General features: G+C 40.7%; 1 protein-coding gene across 6 annotated transcripts in view; it reads left to right on the forward strand.

The window, feature by feature from the left end:
* Nucleotides 1-21,440, forward strand: part of grb10b (growth factor receptor-bound protein 10b) — a 170,409-nt gene that overhangs the window by 114,920 nt on the left and 34,049 nt on the right. For all 6 annotated transcript variants that reach the window (XM_078236849.1, XM_078236839.1, XM_078236876.1 and 3 more), the window contains 3 exons: nucleotides 9,864-10,020; nucleotides 13,739-13,860; nucleotides 20,578-20,652. In XM_078236849.1, coding sequence (XP_078092975.1) covers nucleotides 9,864-10,020; nucleotides 13,739-13,860; nucleotides 20,578-20,652 — 354 coding nt within the window. The remainder of the gene's footprint in view (nucleotides 1-9,863; nucleotides 10,021-13,738; nucleotides 13,861-20,577; nucleotides 20,653-21,440) is intronic.

The following is a 21,440-nucleotide window of genomic DNA, read 5'->3' on the forward strand; positions in this document are numbered from 1 at the left end:
CCCCAATCCCTACATATTTACCCGCTAATCCCTCTAATTTACGCATCTCAGGACACTAAGGGGCAATTTTAGCATGGCCAATCAACCTAACCCGCACATCTTTGGACTGTGGGAGGAAACCAGAGCACCCAGAGAGAAACCCACGCAGACACGAGGAGAATGTGCAAACTCCACACAGTGACCCAAGCTGGGAATTGAACCCAGGTCCCTGGAGCTGTGAAGCAGCAGCGCTAACCACTGTGCTATCGTGCTGCCTATATTGAATAGGGATAGTTCTTTGAAGAATAGAACATGAGCCCCAAACTGAAAATGCACCTAAAGACCAATTGCAGGGCTTCGATCACTGCCCTGATGAAATCTGAGAAAGTAGCACTAATAGAGGCCAAGCTTGGGTCCTTCCAAGTTTGATGCACAATACCTTGCCACATTGTGCATTTATACTGCAAGTCATAACAGAAGATGCATACAATTTTTTTTTTGAAAACCGCAAACCAAAGATCAAACTGAGTAACTCATAGTACAATTTAATCTGTGCAAAATATAGACTGGAAGATTTTTTCAGCATTGTCAAATCCCATTTTACCAAAGGGAATATGTAGAGTAAGTTTGATGTTGATTTGATTTCTTCAGGTTGTTTTGAACTGATTGTTTTAGAGCTAAATGTGATTTTGCTTGCTGATGCATTTTATAAATGCAGTAGATTACATACCCTGACTTCAACTTCAGCAGAAACAGTTGAATTCTAGAGAAGGGAGGTAACCTTCCATGCAGAAGGTACCTACCTGAAAGTATGTTGTCAATCAAATCTATTTACTCTCAGGATTATTTGAATTCTAAAGCCTTCACAGGCTTAAATTCACAAGGCAGGCCATGATTAATTTCTGCAAGATTCTGCAGGAGGATGTGCAGCTGAATAGCAAGGCAGGCTTGAATACTGGCAGTAAAGCTGACAGCTGCCTGGTACTTTCTTGCCTTGGGCTATTTTCAGGGCCAATTTGAGACATGAGCATCAATCAATCTGCAGTTTAGTGTTGCCTAAACAGGTGCTCGATTAATTGTTTGTATAAGTCAGGCAAAAGACAGTGCTAGTTTTATTTTACCTAAAAGTCAAGCTTCCCCACATTTCTGAGTGGCTATACGTGTTCTTTATACACTGCGCACACATGTATCTCCTACTTGTAAACATGGGATTCCATTTTATCAGCTTTTATTTTTTGTGTTGCTATTAACAGAAAAATACATTTCAATGTACATCTCTCTGGCAGCAGACTTGAGATTACTTTATTTTACAACAATCCACTAAGCTTCCATTATTTGCTGATAGTTAGCAAGTCAAGAGTTGGATGCTGGGTGACTGTGCTTACACGCTGCAATTGTGGTTCACCATGTCTTTTGCATTTGACAGGAGCAAAGCAGAGATAAAGTAAGTTTAGGGCTCCAACTAATATCCACTCCTGTATCCAGGTTCTTGTCTTAAATAAATAATTCTTAGCATTCCTGATATTACTATTTATCTCGATAAACCAGCCCACTTCTCTCCAGTAACAAAAATAGGAAAGACTGGGAAGGTTGCATCCTCTGTTATTTCCATTGAGTTTTTTTTGGTGGCATGTTGCCATATTTTTTTCTGCAATTCTTTCAGTGGTGTTGTTGTGGAAAGAGGAAATCAGTGGGATGCTACTTTAAGTTCATTTAGCAATGTTATAACAACAAAGAACAATACAGCACAGGAACAGGCCCTTCGGCCCTCCAAGCCCGCGCCGCTCCCCGGTCCAGGATTGAATCCTGAATCCAGGATCCCCGCCCAATTTTCCAGCCTATCTACATCCTAATATCCTATCCACCGAGCTGTCCCTCACAGCTACGATGCTTTGTTCATCACAACCTATTGACTCACCCCCACCCCCCCATTCCAGACCATGTGATCTCCAGGGAGAGGCGAAAACCCAGAGTGAAAACCCCAGGGCCAATATGGGGAAAAAAAAAATCTGGGAAATTCCTCTCCGACCCCCTGTGGCGATCGAAACGAGTCCAGGAGATCACACTGGCCCTGATCAGAAAATGCTTCCCAACCCTATTCATTTCCACTTCTGCTTTACGAACACCATCTGAATTCCCTGCCCCCGAGACAGGTTCCCAACTATCCGCAGTCTCGCTCTGTACTGGCACCAGCAAGATGATCATAGAATGGAGCCTTGAAACGAGAAACAAAGAACAATTAGCCCGCGCCGCTCCCTGGTCCAAACTAGACCACTCTTTTGTATCCCTCCATTCCCACTCCGTTCATATAGCTGTCTAGATAAGTCTTAAACGTTCCCAGTGTGTCCGCCTCCACCACCTTGCCCGGCAACACATTCCAGGCCCCCACGACCCTCTGTGTAAAATATGTCCTTCTGATATCTGTGTTAAACCTCCCCCCCTTCACCTTGAACCTATGACCCCTCGTGAACGTCACCACCGACCCGGGGAAAAGCTTCCCACCGTTCACCCTATCTATGCCTTTCATAATTTTATACACCTCTATTAAGTCTCCCCTCATCCTCCGTCTTTCCAAGGAGAACAACCCCAGTTTCCCCAATCTCTCCTCATAACCAAACCCCTCCATACCAGGCAACATCCTGGTAAACCTCCTCTGTACTCTCTCCAAAGCCTCCACGTCCTTCTGGTAGTGTGGCGACCAGAACTGGACGCAGTATTCCAAATGCGGCCGAACCAACGTTCTATACATCTACAACATCAGACCCCAACTTTTATACTCTATGCCCCGTCCTATAAAGGCAAGCATGCCATATGCCTTCTTCACCACCTTCTCCACCTGTGATGTCACCTTCAAAGATCTGTGGACTTGCACACCCAGGTCCCTCTGCGTCTCTACACCCCCTTTATGGTTCTTCCATTTATCGTGTAGCTCCTCCCTACATTATTCCCACCAAAATGCATCACTTCGCATTTATCAGGATTGAACTCCATCTGCCATTTCTTTGCCCAAATTTCCAGCCTATCTATATCCTTCTGTAGCCTCTGACAATGTTCCTCACTATCTGCAAGTCCTGCCAGTTTTGTGTCGTCCGCAAACTTACTGATCACCCCAGTTACTCCTCCTTCCATAATTACACATTATGATGTGTAATGTCAATTTGAGAGCCTTATTTAAGTAGAATTCTGAATATTAAACCAAGTTAATGATGAACAAATACTTCATAACATTGTTCATTTATTAGGAAAAGCACTTTGGGCAATATTTTGTCTATGGGGGTGGGGGGGGTGATATGTTGACAGTTGTTTTGGGAAAGTTAGACCTGTTTAATGTGATTCTATCGTAACTTTTCTATATTTGATCATTAACTTACCTTCTCCAGTTAATCTTCATGAATGGAAAAATAAATTTGATTTGTCTAAATAAATAGGACATGTATTGTGACCCTCATGAAATAAATGCCGCAAGTAAAATGGGGTTATAAAACTCAGTAGATTTGTGAAGAAGTAAAATAGTAGTTGTGGGATCAACGTTAATGTTTCCTATCCTACATGAATTGCGGGAGAAGTACCAGCAATTTTTTTTGGATTTATTACATGATTTAAAAAAATTCTAGTTTAACTGAGCTTCAGTGCTGCATGCTGAAGTGTTAATTTGGCTATTTATATTAGTATATGTTGCTGCTTCTGTTTTCAGTACATTTTTCATGTACGTTTCTAAGAGCAGGAGTCTCCAAATATCTTTTATGACCAAGATTTGGATATTGAAGTCATATCAACCAACCTTGTAAGTGTCACTCCAGAAGTTGGAGTAAATATGCAAAGCATGTCTGATTTGTTGACTTTTGAAGTATGTGTACATTAACGATAGAGGATTGAGACTGTGAAACACAATATCCTAGAGTCGATAAAACAGAAATAACTTGTGCTTTTGCTACAATTGCATTTTTAAACTGAACCTTTCTACATCGCTGTTTCCAATTGAAAGGACCAACGAAAAATGTCAATACACCAATCAAGAAAACTGACTCTATCAAAACTCTCTATCGTGTGATGCATTATAATTTTGAAAAAATATGATTTTGCTATGTACACTATGCTGTGCATTCATGTTAGAGTACCTAAAATAAGCTGTTTTATTTGTGACACACTGATGAGCTGTTTTATTTAAGCAGGCTGTAATACTGTATAGGAACAGATTGCAGCAACTGGGTTTAAACAAAGTTTGGTAACACTCTTGCTTCTTAGTCGATGGTTGAGAGTTCAGGACCTATTCCAGACATCAGAGTATAATCTAGGCTAACACTCCAACACAGTTCTGAAGTGGTGTTATAATGTTGAAGCTGTTATCTTTCAGAAGTGATATTAAACAGAGGACACATCTGTTGTATGTGCTACTTTAGATGTTGATAAGAATGTGGAGTTGATATGCGTGGGTTTTGTAGAAAACAAGTAATAGGTCTATTAAGAGCTGTTGAAGGGCTGGATCTCAAGGGCGAAATACTTGAGCACGGAGCGATCATGTGATTGCACTCTTAAAGTGGCCATGCAACAACAAATGTAGAACATTCCCCCCCCCCCCCTTCTTTACCTGTAAGGTCCACAACAACAAATAAATATAGAATTTTTACATAGCCATCAAAATATTTACAATACGGCAGGCAATGCATTATTACACAATACAGTTGATAGGAAAGACAATCTGGTGGGCATTAATTTCTCACTGGTTGCTTGTGCACTTAAGGGATTTGGTTGTTCTTGACCTCGGAGATGTTCTCCGGTTTTTCAGAGGATGTCTCTACCCCGGAAGGTGCAGCAGTCTCTTTCGCAGAAAGAAGACGAGTAGCAGCAAGGGATTCTTCAGTAATCTGATAATATGTGATCTAATGTGTTGGATACCACTCACAAGAACGAAGAGCAGGAATTGGCAATTTAGCCCCTCGAGCCTGCTCTAACATTTAATACGACCATGACTGATCTCATCTCGGTCTCAACTCCACTTTCCTGCCCAGTCACCATAGCCCTTCAAACCCTTACTAATTTAACACCTGTCCACCTCTTCCTGAAACTTACTCAGTGTCCTGGCATCCACCATGCTCTGGGATGGTGAATTCTACAGACGCATGACCCTTAAATTTGCCACCCCTTATCTTAAAACTATGACACCTTGTTCCAGATTGCCCTATTAGTTTTCTGTAATTCATGCACAAGGGCACCCAAAGCATCGCAGCACTCCAAAGTTTCACTCCATTTAGATAATTTGCCTTTGTATTTTTCCGACCAAAATGGATAACCTCACAGTTATCCACATTCAACTCCATCTGCCAAATTTTGCCCCATTCATGGAACCTATGCATATTCATTTGTAAATTTATTATGTCATTGTCGTAACTTACTATCCCACCTATTTTAGTGTAATCTAAAAATTTGTCTATGGTACTGACAGTCCCTGCATCCAAGTCATTAAAATAGATTGTAAATAGTTGGGGCCTGATGACAGAACCCTGTGGCATCCTACTTGTTACATCTTGCTGACCAGAAGAAGACCCATTTATCCTGACTCCCTGCTTTCTGTTGGTTAGCCAATCCTCTATCCAAGCTAATAAAGTACCCCTAATCCCATGAGAACTAACTTTGTGTGGCAACTTGTCAAACGCCTTCTGGAAGTCAAAATATCCTACATCTACAGGAACCCTATTATCCACCTTGCTTGTTACATCTTTGAAGAACTCGGGCAAATTAATCAAACATGATTTACCCATCATAAAGTCATGGTGAATTTGATAGTTTGCATTTTGACTTTCTAAATGTCCTGTTATTACTCTCTTAATAATAGATTCCAACAATTTCCCAAAGACAGATGTTAAACTAATTGGCCTACGGTTTCTTACATTTTGCCTCCTTCCCTTTTTGAATAAGGGCATTATATTAGCATTTTCCAATCTACCAGAACCTTTCCTGCATCCAGAGAGTTTTGGAATACTGTAACCAGTGGATCCACTATCTCCACTGCCACTTCCTTTAAGACACTAGGATGTAGGCCATCAGGCCATTGGGGCTTGCCTGCCTTCAATCCCAATAGTTTAAGTACTTTTTCCCTTGTGATGATGATTCTCCCTTTCTATAACCTCTGCATTTTCTGTCATTATTGGGATGGTGCTTGTATCCTCTTCAGTGAAAACTGAAGCAAAATATTGATTTAGTGTCTCAGGCATTTCTGCGTTTTCCACTATTAATGCCCCAGCATCATCTTCCAAGGAACCAACATTCACTTTAGCTCCACGCTGCTTTTTTATATACTCATAGGAGCTTTTGCAGTCCGTTTTTATATTTTGCATGAGTTTTCTTTCATAGTTTACCTTTGCTCTTTTTTCTTTTTAGTAACTCTTTTTGTAGATGTTTAACAGCTTCCCAATTTTCCAGTCTGCAAGGACACTAGTCCCAGCATGATTCAGGTGTAAGCTGTCTCAATGGTACAGCCCTCATTTTCCCCAGTACTGATGTCAGTGCCCCACAAACTGAAACCCACTCCTCCCACACTAGTCTTTGAGCCAAGTATTCATCTCTCTCATTTTATGTATACCCTATGCCAATTTGCACGTGGCTTGGGTCATAATCCTTTGAGGTTCTGTTCTTTAATTTATTGCCTAACTCTTCAAACTGCCTGCACAGAACTTCCTTCCTCGTTCTACCCATGTTGTTGATACCTACATGGACCACAACCTTTCCATTCCACCACAAATTCCTCTCCAGCCCAGAGCAGATGTCTTGAAACGTAGCACCAGGCAGGCAACACAGCTATGCTGGCTGCAGAGAACAATGTCCATTCCCCTAACTATACCATCTACAACTACATTTGTTTTTTCTCCTTCCACTTGAATGGCTCCCTGAACCATGGTGCCGTGGTCAGTTTGCTCATCCTCCCTAAAGTCCCTGCTTTCGTCCACACGAAGTAAGAATCTCGAACCTGTTGGACAAGGGCAGGGACTGAGGCTCCTGCAGTACTATCTCTTGGATCTCTCTACTTCCCTCACTTGCAGTCACACCCTTCAGTCCCTGATCACTAACAGAATTTAAGGCAGTTAATCTAAGGGATGTGACAGCATTTAGGTAACTCTTCCCCCTCCTTGATATGATGAGGTGTCTGGAGCTCAGACTCCAGCTCGGGGAATTGAATACAAAAGTACTGAGAGATGTATTGGTCGTCTTATTTAAAGAAGGATGCAAATGTGTTCTTCCCGTGGAAGAATCTGGAACTCGGGGTCACTGTTTAAAAAAAGAGGTTGGCCATTTAGGACAGAGATGAGGAATATTTTTTTGAGAGTAGTGTGTTTTTGGAATTCTTTTCCTCAAAAGGTAGTGAAAGCAGAATCCTTAAATATTTTTATGGCAAAGGTAGATTGATTTTTGATAAAGGGACAAAATGTTTTTGAGGTAGGCGGCAATGTGGACTTGAGGTTGCAATCAGATTATCTACGATCTTTGAATGGCGGAGCAGGCACAAAGGGCCAAGTAGTCTACCCCTGTTCCTAATCCATATGTTCATTCGTATGTTTGTTAGTCTGTATTGTAGCTTCACCAGATTTGCACCTTGTCTCTGTGTGCCTATTGTTTCTCGTGGCATGCCCTCCTACACATCTCATTGAATCAAGGTTGATCCCTTCACTTGATGATAGAGTGAGGGACATGCGGGCCATGAGGTTTCAGATTGTGGTGGAATACAGTTCAGTTGTTGATGACCCCCCATGCTTCATGAATGCCTAGTTTTGAGCAACTATAATCTCCCATTTAACGCAGTGATAGTGCCACACGTCACAATGGAAGTGTTCTCATTTTGAAGATGGAACTTCATCTCCAGAAGGACTGCAATGATCAGTCCAACAAATACTGTTGTGGGCAAATGCACCTAAAATAAGCAGCTTGATAAGAACAAGGTCAAGATGGTTTTTCCTTACTGTTGGATCTCCCACCACCTGCCGCAGACCAAGCTCGGTAGCTTCAGGAGCCTCCCCATCCTGAATGAGGCACTGCTTAGCTAGCAAGTTAAAAAAAAAAGCAAATTTGCAAACATTTTCAGCCAGAAGAGTTGAGTGGATGGTCTATTTCCACTCCTTTAAATTAATTAAAGGAAGAAATTCCAGTGTTGGCTGCCTCATTGTTCTTTGAGATTGTGCTGGACTCTGGAAATTTCAATGTTTCCTCTAAACTGCGAGGTCACACAGCAACCTGAGAGTCCCCATGCAGGTTGCAGAAGGTTAGCCTTGAAGTTACCGTGTGTATGTGGCCGCACAAAGAATGTAAAGGGGTTGAGCACTTAAATCGGCAAACATTCCAAAAGAAAATAGTGTGTTGGTATCTGTTGCTTGTGTTTAGAAGTTTTAGAAGTCCGTATTTAAGAAATATCTTAGACCAACTCAAGCAGAATAGGTCTTCCCCATCTTGACAAAAGGTGTATAAGGGCTCCCCTTTTTACTGCTGCTTCTAATTGTTATGTATTTTTGGCAGAATATGTTAACAGTGGAATATAGTAACTGTTGCTACTCTGGCTCTACACACGCAGTTCCTTAAACTCTTATGGGTCATTTTAAACCTTTCCATTTGTAGTTATCCACCATTAGTAAATGCACCTCGCAGCTTAAACAAACCAGATTCAAACATGGATCTTCTCTTCTCGATCTTAAAATTAAGGAATGGAAATGAAGTTTTGAAACAGAATATTAAAATTTGCCCAACTGCTGCGTGTAGTCACTGCTTAAAAGTAAAATAGGGTTGAGGTTTATGTTGATTTATATCCTGGATTGCTAACAATCCAGCAATCAGTGCTACAGGTGACTAGACCTGACAGTGCTGCAGAAGTGCAGTGCTTAAATTGCATTTCGATTACATCAGTTACCACAAAGCTCCATTGTGTGGGGAAAGTTGGCAAACATGCTAGATTATAAACTTCATGTTTGCTTTTATCCAGATTTCTAAACCTTTTTGTTTTCATTAATATGTTAATATGTATGAGATGCTTCATGACATCATATGTGGGTTTTCTTGAAACACATTTTCAAATTGGCTGGAACAGCGAATTAAATTGGAACACTGTAATGATCTGTGTGGGAACTGATTACATCAGCCAGAAAAGGTTACTCTGATTGGTCAGCATGCATGGTTTGATTCCCTACCTAACTGACTGTGTGTACTAACCCTTTGTGGAGCTCACCAAATCCTGTACACACCCTAGAGTAATGTAATCTCTTTCAATACTAGTCAGTGCTTGGAGTATGTGACAGGTACAGTAATCCATTGATGCATTATAACATCCTGAGTGTACTACATTACTAAAAGGGTTTGCAAGAGACAAAGAACCCTAGCTAAAGCAGCAGGCTTAATTTTAAAATGCCATCCTGTTCTGCTAACTGCTATCTTTTCCAAGCTGAGGTAAGATATTCATAGCAAATTACCCTGAAGGTTTCCTTCCTGTTCTGATGTCATGTGTCTTTGTTGGTGTGAGCTGATAATACTAACAGGACTGTCTAAATCCAGTTCATATTAGCATTCAATGGCATCCTTCAGTTAGTGTCAGGGGGAGGGGGGTGATAGAAATCAAGTTATTACCATACAGCTGATTAATTTGCCACAGTTCACTGTTCTAAAGTCCTTTAAAAATGCAATAGATTAACATTTGAAATGTTTGGAAGAGAGTATCGTCTGCAGTCGAAAATCTTGTTATGAATAACCTTAATGGTGAGTAGAAGTTAGTTTCAAAATGTTTGCTTCTGTATTTCTTGCACGAACTGATTTAATTAACATAACCATATTTAAAATATTGAAAAATGTGGTGCATAGTGCTTAACCAACTTTTTATTGTAGTGTGATCAGTGGTTCCTTTTATTTCGTAGGTCATTAAAGTTTTCAGTGAAGATGGAACAAGCAAGGCAATTGAACTTCCATCTGACATGACTGCCAGAGATGTCTGCCAGCTGTTGGTATACAAGTGTCATTGTGTTGATGATAACAGCTGGACATTAGTCGAACATCACCCACATTTAGGTCTAGGTAAGTGTGTAGTTAAAAAATTAAATGAATTTAGGAACCATTATTTTTTATCATTTGATGTACAAAAGTAAAGCCGATCCAAAACTACTCAAGTCATAGTTTCATAGATATTTTTCACATCTATGCAGTTAAATATTTAGATGCTGGTAAGGGGAGCAGGAGTGAAATCTGAGAAATATGTTGATGAAGGTCCTAACACTCTTAAAGTGAGTTAAGGCTGAAGTGATTTTTCCTGAATGCATTACAACTTGCAATTTGTGTATCCTGTTTACACCACTTTTTGTTTACTTTGAAATTCATTTCAGAACATTTTTGCCTGAGCTGTCATTTTTTTGTCATTCTTTATTAATGCATGGTTTAATGTTGCATGCTTCTTCACCTATTTTTTGAGATGACGACATGAAGGAGTAGCAGCTGATTTCAGAGCTAGATCACACAAAGCGATTGACATGCTGTGGTTCGTTTGTTTCTTAAACAGTAGTACTGGTAAAATAATGCTCCGCAAGTAACAAAAAACACGGAGGTTGGTAGCTTGAAAAACCGTGAAGTACCTCAAGATTTTTTTTGACGAAAGCAACTTACTGCAGATACTGGAATCTGAAAAAAAAACAGGAAATGCCGGAAATTCTCAACAGGTCTGACCGCATCTGTGGAGACAAAGCTAACGTTTTGAGTCTAGACTCAAAACGTTGGATTTTTTGATAATTGTGTACTACCTCCAAAATAAGCAACTACCGGTTGCAAATGGACTAATCCTTTTTCAATTACTTAGAATCATAGAATCCCTACAGTGCAGAAGGAGGCCATTCAGCCCATCGAGCCTGCACTAACAACAATCCCGCCCAGGCCATATCCCCTTAACCCCATGTATTTACTCTGCTAATCCCCCGACACTAAGGGTCAATTGAGCATTGCCAATCAACCTAATCCGCATATCTTTGGACCATGGGTGGAAACCAGAGCACCCGGAAGAAACCCACACAGATACAGGGAGAATGTGTGGAGTTTGCACAGTCACCCAACTTTAGATATTTTGCACCAATTGTCATGGAAACATGCAGCATTTCTGCTCAAAATACTGGCGTTAACAAGCTTAAGAAGTACCAAATTTCTATTTTATCCTATTAGTGTAAAATGTGCAGGAATCACCTTTATTAATTTGACTGTTGAGATGCATGTTCATCATGACCCTAGAGTTGCACAGATTGTGGTGCTGCAAGCTTGTTACTAGTCATTCGCAGTGCTTTTCATTGCAGTGTTCCCACCTAAAAAAAAAGTCCTCATTGGTATACACATATAGAATATTCACTTCTGTAGTCTTGACAGAATTTATAGATGCTCCAGTTTTTTGAAGTTTTATGAAAAATCTCAACTCTTGTTTGAAATGTTGCATATTGTTTTGAAATGGTCTGGAAGCATTCACACTGAATATAAATGCAAAAATCAAAGGGAAAGAAAAGATACGTAAAACTGGTCAGAGAAATGAAGAAAAATGGAAAGCATAAAAAGTGCAAACAAGCAAAGAAATTAGAAGAAAATGTGGGGGGAAAATAGCATGGTAAGTTATAATAGCAACAAAATAAATTGGTAAATTGTCAGTTTGATCAGAATTTTACTGTACGCAAGTGTCACTTCAGTTTAGCGCACACTAAATTCAGTCGTTCATCTCAGCACAGATTGAATATTTATAAAGATGTAAGATTGAACATGCAGAATAGAAGAAGTTGTGCTGAGCAGGTTATACTAGTTAAACTGAGAGAAATGACTTCATCGTGCAGAAGCTAGGTTACATGCTGAATGGCATGTGATCATGTATGTTCGCCTTCATTATGAATGCTGTGGGACATTGCAGGATGTACGTTACTTCAGGATGTAAGCTAAGTACTACATTATTGAAAATATCATCCTTTGGATGGGATATTGTAAAGATCCTACGTGGGTATAGAAAAAAGAGTTGACCTGGTATCCTGGGCAGCTTTCACCCAATGCCACATATAGATTAACTGTCATTTAGTTTGCTTGCTGTTTCGGGTAGTTTGCTGTGCACAAATGGCACAAGTACAAAATAGTGAATATGTTCAAAATAAATTCTATGCCTGTAGACCACTTTAGGGCATCTTTAGATATGTAAGGTGAAGTATAAGTGCACATTCCATCTTTCGGGGAAATAATGGAAGCAGTTTTCACACGTGCGTGCGTGTGTGTGTGTGTGTGTGTGTGCTGCTTAAGAGAGCGGTGTGCATGAATAACCATATTAATTCTTGCACAAAACCTGTGCACACCTGATATTTTTAATGAATTGGGTAATTTCTCTCTGCTGCTTTTATAACCCGCTGAATTGCTGAATTGAGGCATCTATTTATCTGACATGTTTAACAAGATGCGTTTAAAGATATTCCATTGCCCCCAGCTGAAGTAGAGTTGTTCAAAATTTTCCCACCAAATTAATTTATGTTCATCTCATGGTGGCATAGGGACTAGTAATCTAGAAACCCAGGGCAATGCTCTGGGGACCAAGGTTGAAATCTCACCATGGCAGATGGTGAAATTTGAATTCAATAAAAGATGACCGTGAAACCATTGTCGATTGTCGTAAAAACCCATGTGGTTCACTAATGTCCTTCAGGGATGGAAATCTGGCATCCATACCTGGTCTGGCCTGCATGTGACTCCAGATTCACAGCAGTGTGGAATGCTCTCTGTAAAGGCCTCGCAAGCCACTCAAAGGGCAATTAAGGATGAGCAATAAATGTTCCCAACCAGTGAGGCCCACACCTTGCTGATTGAAATTTTAAAAATCTTTTGACGTTGGTTTTTTAAAATCAAGAAAGTTATCCCAGTTTGAAGTGGTGAACGAGAAGGTCAGGAGAAAAGCAGTGAATGGAAGAGTTGGTGAGCAAAGTAGCACATGCTTTTTTTAAAAAAAAGCATTAACAGTGCTAAAATTAATAGGGAGGCGGTACTCTTTAGGAACTTGCCTAATTTGCAAACCATTCAAAAATCTACTCTAAACCTCCTGTTTGCCACTTTCTCTTTCCGACCCTCTAATGGACAACAAGCAGGAAACAGCGAGGGTATAAAAGAGGGAAGCGGTGAACAGGAGAGCTGGGAGAAGGAGGTGACAAGTGAGAGAGTCAAGAAAGTTTTGAGCAGTAGAGTCAGGAAAGAGATATGAAGATTTGAGAGAAGTGGTGCGCAGGAGTTAAGTGGAAGAGGTTAGGAGTTGGCAGTTAGGTTCAAGGCAGCTGGTAGGTTTTTAATGTAAAATTATGGGTTTTTAATGTAAAATTATGGGTCAGGAAATAATCCAACTGCTTTCCTATGGGAAAGTGATTTTCTCTCAGCATGCCATTTTTTTAGGACCACATTAGGAATGCTAAAAAGTAGGGATAGCTGTATATATCTATCTACCCATTGCTCTTCTCCATCATTACAGTATTTCTACTAAAATTTGACAACTGCTTAAGTTCATTTTGTCTGGTACAAAATAAACAGCATGCTTGTTCCCAACATGAATTAAAAAGCTATATAATATGATTCCGTAAAGCTCATGGGATAATATTTAGCAGGGCCTGCTAAACCATCCTTAAATGTGTTGCTATATATGGTTAAATATTAGTGTATTATCTACTATTTACTGTGACATCATATCTCCATGATTCCTCTTGTAATATTGAGCAGAGAAATTTACCACAAACTCTGCTAAACATTTTCACAGAAAGATGCTTGGAAGACCACGAACTGGTAATACAAGTACAATCCACGTGGATAATGGGAAATGAAAGCAAATTTTTATTCCGAAAAAACTATGCCAAATATGAATTTTTTAAACATCCAGTGGTAAGTACCTTTTCACCTTGTAACTGATACTTAAAATGGCTTAGCCATATTTTTGAATCATTTATACCTTGGAAGTCACTCCTACCAATACTGCCATGGACAGCTGCATCTGTGGCAGGCAGATTGGTGAGGATGAGGTCAGATATGTTTTTACACTTTTTTTGTGTTCTCACTACCTGCTGCAGATCCAGTCTAGTCACTATGTCCTTTAGGACTTGATCAGCTGAGTTGATAATGGTGCTACTGAGCAACTCTTGGTGATGGACGTTGAAATCCCCCACCCAGAGTACATTCTGTGCTCTTGCCAGCTTCAGTGCTTCCTCCAAGTGGTGTTCAGCAGGAAGGAGTACTGATTCACCCTTGAGCTGGGGTGGGGGGGAGGCTCCTTGCACATGTTGCCATGAGACTTCACGGGGTCTGGAGTCAATATTGACTCCCAGGACAATTCCCTCCCAACTGTATACCACTGTGCAGCCACCTTTGCCGAGTCTGTCCTCCCAGTGAGACAAGACATACCCAGGGATGGTGATGGTGGTGTCTGGGACATTTTCTGTAAGGTATGATTGTTTGAGTATGTCATGCTATTGTTTGACTTGTCTGTGTGAGAGCACTCTCAGTTTAGGCACAAGCTCCCAGACATTAATATGGGGGCATTTTGGTCAATACCAGGTGGTTCATCTGGTTTCATTCCTTTTAGCAGTTTGATACAACTAAGTGTCTTGCTCAGTCATTTCAGAGGGCATTTTAAGACTCAGCCGCATTACTGATTGACTAGACCAGGTAAGGATAGCAGATTTCCTTTCCTGATTCACATTAGTGAACGAACCAGATGGGGTTTTACGACGATGGACAATGGTTTCATGTTTCATCATGAGACATTTAGTTTCCAATTTGTTTTTTAATTGACTTCTTATTCCACTGCCTGCTGTGATGTAGTGGTTAGACCCCACTTGGAGTACTGCGCGCAGTTCTGGTCACCTCATTACAGGAAAGATGTTGAAGCCATTGAAAGGGTGCAGAGGAGATTTACAAGGATGTTGCCTGGATTGGGGGGCATGCCTTATGAGGATAGGTTGAGGGAGCTTGGTCTCTTCTCCCTGGAGCGACGAAGGATGAGAGGTGACCTGATAGAGGTTTACAAGATGTTGAGAGGTCTGGATAGGGTAGACTCTCAGAGGCTATTTCCAAGGGCTGAAATGGTTGCTACGAGAGGACACAGGTTTAAGGTGCTGGGGGGTAGGTACAGAGGAGATGTCAGGGGTAAGTTTTTCACTCAGAGGGTGGTGGGTGAGTGGAATCGGCTGACGTCGGTGGTGGCGGAGGCAAACTCGTTGGGGTCTTTTAAGAGACTTCTGGATGAGTACATGGGATTTAATGGGATTGAGGGCTATAGATAGGCCTAGAGGTGGGGATGTGATCAGCGCAACTTGTGGGCCGAAGGGCCTGTTTGTGCTGTGGCTTTCTATGTTCTATGTTCTAAACCAATTCTTTGATTACAGTTCAATGAAGTTCAATTGGGGCCTGATGTCTTTGCTACCTGATTTGAAATTTTTAGTACTTCCTCAGTCCACAATAATTCCAACTTTATGGTGGAGATTGCTCACAGATTCCTCTGTGTAGACAATCTATTGTATTATCTCTTGGTCATTTGAGTCAGGCTCTTTGAGAGGTTTCAGTTGCTCGTGTTTCCTTTTCACCATTTAGCTGTGAATTTATTTGTAGAAATACATGACTTCTTCAATGCTCCATGCTCTATTTGAATCTGTACTTTAGCTGTTTCTAACCTCTTCATCTTGGTTTTTTTTATTCGTCCAACCCACCATGCTACCCAAAGCTCCATACATTAAGAATAATCTCTCTTTTAGTTCTTATTCCAGCATTATTTCACTGGTGATTATATCAGTCTTTGAATTCTGTTGTCGCTTTTTCCTAATGTTACAAATCAATTTTGTATTCTGGAATATTTCTAAATATGATCTCTCATCTGACAATGCTGTACTATTCAGTTTCTTTAGCTCGTTCCCTCAAAATTTGGATAACTATCTGAAGAGAAAAAATTTCAGGGCTCTGGGGGAAAAGGCAGGGGAGTGGGATTAAGTGAGTCGCTCTTGCAGAGAGCCGGTACAGATGCGGTGGGCCGAATGGCCACTTTCTGCTGTAACCATTGTGACTCAATGAAGATTTGTCTTTCTAATATTGAATGCATCTGCTGTACTCATTTTTTCCAACTTAACCTTAAAACTTAAAATCCACCCTATTGTGGTCATGGTTGTCATTCTCTGATTCTATCATCTCTTGCCTGTACGATAAAATCAAATCCAAACTCACCCATTCTCTCCAGCTCTGAAGAAGTCATGTGAACTCAATGTTAATTCTGTCTGTCTCCACAGATGCTATGATATGGAGATGCCGGTGTTGGACTGGGGTGAACACAGTAAGAAGTCTCACAACACCAGGTTAAAGTCCAACAGGTTTAATTTAATGCTCCCTCCACCCACATTGTCTGTACCTTTAAGATCTGGCTGGCTGTAGGGATTCGCATTCTAATTAGTATTCTGTAACTTGATTTCTGTGTCTCTGTGCCCTGTTTGAGAGCACATTTCCACTCCATCTGACGAAGGAGCAGCGCTCCGAAAGCTAACGGTATTTGCTACCAAATAAACCTGTTGGACTTTAATCTGGTGTTGTGAGACTTCTTACTGTGTTCTCCACAGATGCTGCCAGACCTGCTGAGTTTTTCCAGCACTTTGTTTTTATTTCACCCATTCTCATGTAGTTCCTTGGCCAATTCCTCATTGTAACATTCCATATTGTGTTAAGGATCATATTTTCACTCACATTATACCCTCTGTGCATTCCCTAATTTTTGCGATAAATTAAAATCATGTATAAAACAACAAAGTATTATCTATCTGCAAGATTCTTGATCCACTTCCCTGGAGGCTGGTCGTTAGTTTCATTTTTTCATTTATTTTCCACTTGCCCACAATTGAGCTTTTTTATTTATTAGTGTCACAAATAGGCTTGCATTAATACTGTAAAGAAATTAATGAAAATCCTCTAGTCGCCACACTCTGGCGCTCTTGGACTTCAACCTGGTGTTGTGAGACTTCTTACTGTGCTCATGGTGGAAAGGGTAGTGATGCAATGGAGAGGGTACAGTAGCTTTAGTCAAATGCTGCTTAGGATAAGAAATTGGAACATTTTTCATCAGGACAGAAGAAATTAGGGGTTTGATTTGGAAGAGATGTTTCAAGTTATGAAGAAATGAGCAAAGTAGAAATGGTCTTTGCTGTGATTAAAAGGGGTCTTTCGAGGCATGCAAGTTTACCCAGGATATAAGACAATCACATTTTTATTGGTGCCAAAATGCATGTTGTCCTATACTTGCATGTATAAGTCAACCCCCCATCCCCTGTATTTCAGCTAATAAATGCATGTTTAGGATTATACTTGTCTTCTAAGTTGGCACATGGGATCAAGCAGGCAAATCGGGTTATGTTACCAAAAAGATGCACGGGAGTTTAAGATTTGCCCACACAGAACAAACCACGCATGGTGACCAAGCAACAGAAATGTGTCCTACAAAAAGAATTAAACTGGTTTCAAGCTACAAGTCGTAAAATTTGCTAATTCATTAAATAATTGTGCTGCAGCAAGGGAATTCAGTGTTCATGAAAAACTAGTGCAAGAATGGAAGAAGGAAGCCACCCTCAAAAAGATGCACAAGACTACGTGTGCCATGATAACAGGGACCAGCCATTTGCCTGATCTTGGGAAGCATGTATCAGAATAAGTCTTGGAAAATTGTCAGAAGGTTACGTTGTCACCACAAATGCAATGCACGTATACAAGTTTAAGTAGACGAAACAAACTCAGCAAACATTTCAGAACAATCGTGAGTTGGTGTAGTTGCTTTATGGAACAAGACTGTCCAGTGTTGCAACAGGACACCAAGGTTGCTCAGAGATTACGAAAAAATATTGCCAAAGTTACCATAGCGATTCATCATCAGACAGCGGCAAAAAAGTACGAACACCCATTATGTCACATCTTCAGCCTGGATAAAATGTCCATGTTGGGGCTGCATGGTGACACAGTGGTTCGTACTGCTGCCTCACAGCGCCAGGGATCCAGGTTCAATTCCGGCTTTAGGTGAGTGTGCAACTCCACACAGACATTCTCCCCGTGTCTGCGTGAGTTTCCTCCGGGTGCTCCGGTTTCCTCCCACAGTCCAAAGATATGCAGGTTAGATTCATTGGCCATGGTAAATTGACCCTAGTGTCAGGGGGATTAGCAGGGTAAATATGTCAACAAAACGAAGGAGATTGTCATCGACTTCAGGAAGCGCAGAGGAGAGCATGCCCCTGTCTACATCAACGGGGACGAAGTAGAAAGGGTCGAGAGCTTCAGGTTTTTAGGTGTCCAGATCACCAACAACCTGCCCCCCCCCCCCCCCCCCCCCCCCCATGCCAACACTATAGTTACGAAAGCCCACCAACACTTCTACTTTCTCAGAAGACTAAGGAAATTTGGCATGTCAGCTATGACTCTCAGCAACTTTTACAGATGCACCAGAGAAAGCATTCTTTCTGGTTGTATCACAGCTTGGTATGGCTCCTGCCCCGCCCAGGATCGCAAGAAACTACAAAAGGTCGTGAATGTAGCCCACTACATTACGCAAACCAGCCTCCCATCCATTGACTCTGTCTATACTTCCCACTGTCTCGGTAAAACAGCCAGCATAATTAAGGACCCCACGCACCCCAGACATTCTTTCTTCCACCTTCTTCCATTGGGAAAAAGATACAAAAGTCTGAGGTCACATACCAACCGACTCGAGAACAGCTTCTTCGCTGTTGCTGTCAGATTTTTGAATGGACCTAGCATTAAGTTGATCTTTCTCTACACCCTAGCTATGGCTGTAAGACTACATTCTGCACTCTCTCATTTCCTTCTCTATGAATGGTCTGCTTTGTCTGTATAACACGCAAGAAACAATACTTTTTACTGTATGCTAATACATGTGTCAAATCAAATGCGGGGTTATGGGAATAAGGCCTTTTGTTGGGGGGGGGGGGGGGCGGTAGGGTGTGTGTGGTCGGTGCAGACTCGATGGGCCAAATGGTGGCCTCCTGCACTGTCGGGATTCAATGATTCCATGAATTACAGTATACCCCTACATGAAATGTTCAGATTGTTCAAAAAATACAGAATATCTAATTCAATATATGACAAGGAAGATAATAGGTGCTCATGTTTTTTGCCACTGTCTGATGATGAATTGCTATGGTAACTTTGGCAATTTTTTTTCGTAGTCTGAGCAACCTTGATGCCCTGTTGCAACACTAGACATGCTTTGTTGTTGAGGGTTGATTATGAAACCAACAGCACCCCATCTGATCCGGAGTGGAATTCTTGTGATTATGCCATAGCCAGTGACTCGAGATAAATTGATAAACTCGATTGGGGAGGAAATAAAGGGAGAGGCAGCTGTTTTAATTAAGGAAAAATTACAGTGCTAAAGAGAAAATTGGCTTTGAAGAGTCAAGGACAGAATCTATTTGGTTGGAGCTGAGCAGCACTAAAGGAGCTATAACATTACTCGTGGTATTTTATAGCATACTGAATATTGAAAAGGAGATCGATGAGCAGATTTGCAAGGAGGTTCCTGAGATGTGGAGTTGTGAAAATGCGAGTTTGCCCAAATATTAAATGTTCCAGTGATTGCATTAAGGGAAGAGAAAGGGAGGAATTTGAGTTGTGATCTGGAGAAATTTCTTGATCAGTATGAATCCTTCCCAATGAGGAGGGAAGAATTCCTGAATTTAGTCCTGGGGATGAAGCGGGTCAGGTGGAGAATATCACCTTGGGGTGCATCTCTGGAATAGTAATCAAGGTGTCATATGGTTTGGATTAGTTATGGAGAAGGACATTGGCAATCTAGAATAAAAACACTTGGCTGGAGAACAGCTAATTTCAGTGAATTATGTAGAGATCCAGTGTAGAGACTGAAGTGACAAATATAATGGAGCAATTCTCAGTCTTTAAAAAGATGATTGGGTAAAGTACAGGTAAATTTCCAAAACAGGTAAAACTCACACCCATTAATGATGAGTGTGATAACGTTTTTTTAAAAAAGGACTTGATATTACAATGGAGAATGGGGCTAAATATAAAAAGTACAGGGGAGAATTGAAAATGCAAATGAGAGATCAGGAGACAGTACAAGAATTGAAACTAAATCCTAAAACCTTTCCTAGTGGCCATATTCCTATTAGCAGGAAAACGGCAGATTTGTTTTGATTTCCTTTTGATTTCTGCCCTAGCAGGCATATTTGTACCATGTATCCCTTCACCCATGAATTATCAATGCTGCTACGTATTGTAACTGGGTGTGTAATTTAAGCACGAAGATTTGGGTATTGTTTTCCAACTCTGCTCCCTGCAATTCCCTCTGAGGTGGTTACCTGTCCTTAATCAGCAGCCTGTCTTATGTCTGGGACTGATTATATTGAGATGATTTAATATGAATTGTGAGTAGCTTTGGGGATTGAATTCATAGCCAATGGTTGGGTGGCAACCACCTCTTCTGCTGCTGAATTTAAAGTTAGTTGTGTTTTTTTTGTTAATTAACCACCAGTAAGGAGTTTTGTATACATTTTAATGGGACATGTTTATTGACCAATGTTTGAAAAGTATTGTTTGTTTGGACAGAGCTTCTTTCCAGAGCAAATGGTCGCTTGTTCCCAGGAGCTAAATGGAAGTAACACACATTCACAGGTCTTGCAGGTAAGATTATATTTTAGAGGATGCTGCACAAAATGTTTGAGTATGGAGTTGTGTGTGTTTTTAATCAAGGCAAGGTATATTGTAAGGTTGGAAGAATTTGAGGTAAATCAGAAGACAGTGACTGGACAGAAGCACTGGGTTTTAAAGAGTGTAGGAGGAAATACAAGACCCAGAGAGGCAAAGATTGTGTTTTAAGGCTCTGGAACACTGGGATACAGTAGGAGTTTGTGTGACGGTTTGATTTCCAAGACAATTTTAGGGGGAAGAATGTGTAGGTTAATTTTAGTTCATTCGAAGGACCACAGCAAACTTCAGACAAATACCGTTCATAATCTCCATAAAATGTGACAGAGGAGAGTGAGGTTAGAGGTTAAAGGAACTGCAATTCAGACCATAAGTATGAGTTATATATCTATTGAATCTGTCAGATATGGAGATAGCAAAACAGGATTTGATTTTTGTAAAAATATTTTATGGGATATGGGTGTCATTGGCAAGGCCAGCATTTGTTGCCCATTCCAAATGACCCATAAACTGGCTCACTAAGCCATTTCAGAGAGCAGTTAATCAGCCACATTGTTCTGGGTCTGTAGGCAAGACTAGATAAAGTTGGCAAATTTGTTTCCTTAAAAGGACAGTGAACCGAATGGGTGTTTATAACAATCAATGCTATTGTCATGTTCACCATTACAGAAACTAGTTTCATGTTCCAGATTTATTAATTGAATTTAAATTCCACCAGCTGGTATTTGAACCTTGACCCCAGAGTGTTCACCTTGGCCTCTGGA

Source organism: Mustelus asterias, chromosome 2, assembly GCF_964213995.1.
Source record: "Mustelus asterias chromosome 2, sMusAst1.hap1.1, whole genome shotgun sequence".
Lineage (NCBI taxonomy): Eukaryota > Metazoa > Chordata > Chondrichthyes > Carcharhiniformes > Triakidae > Mustelus > Mustelus asterias.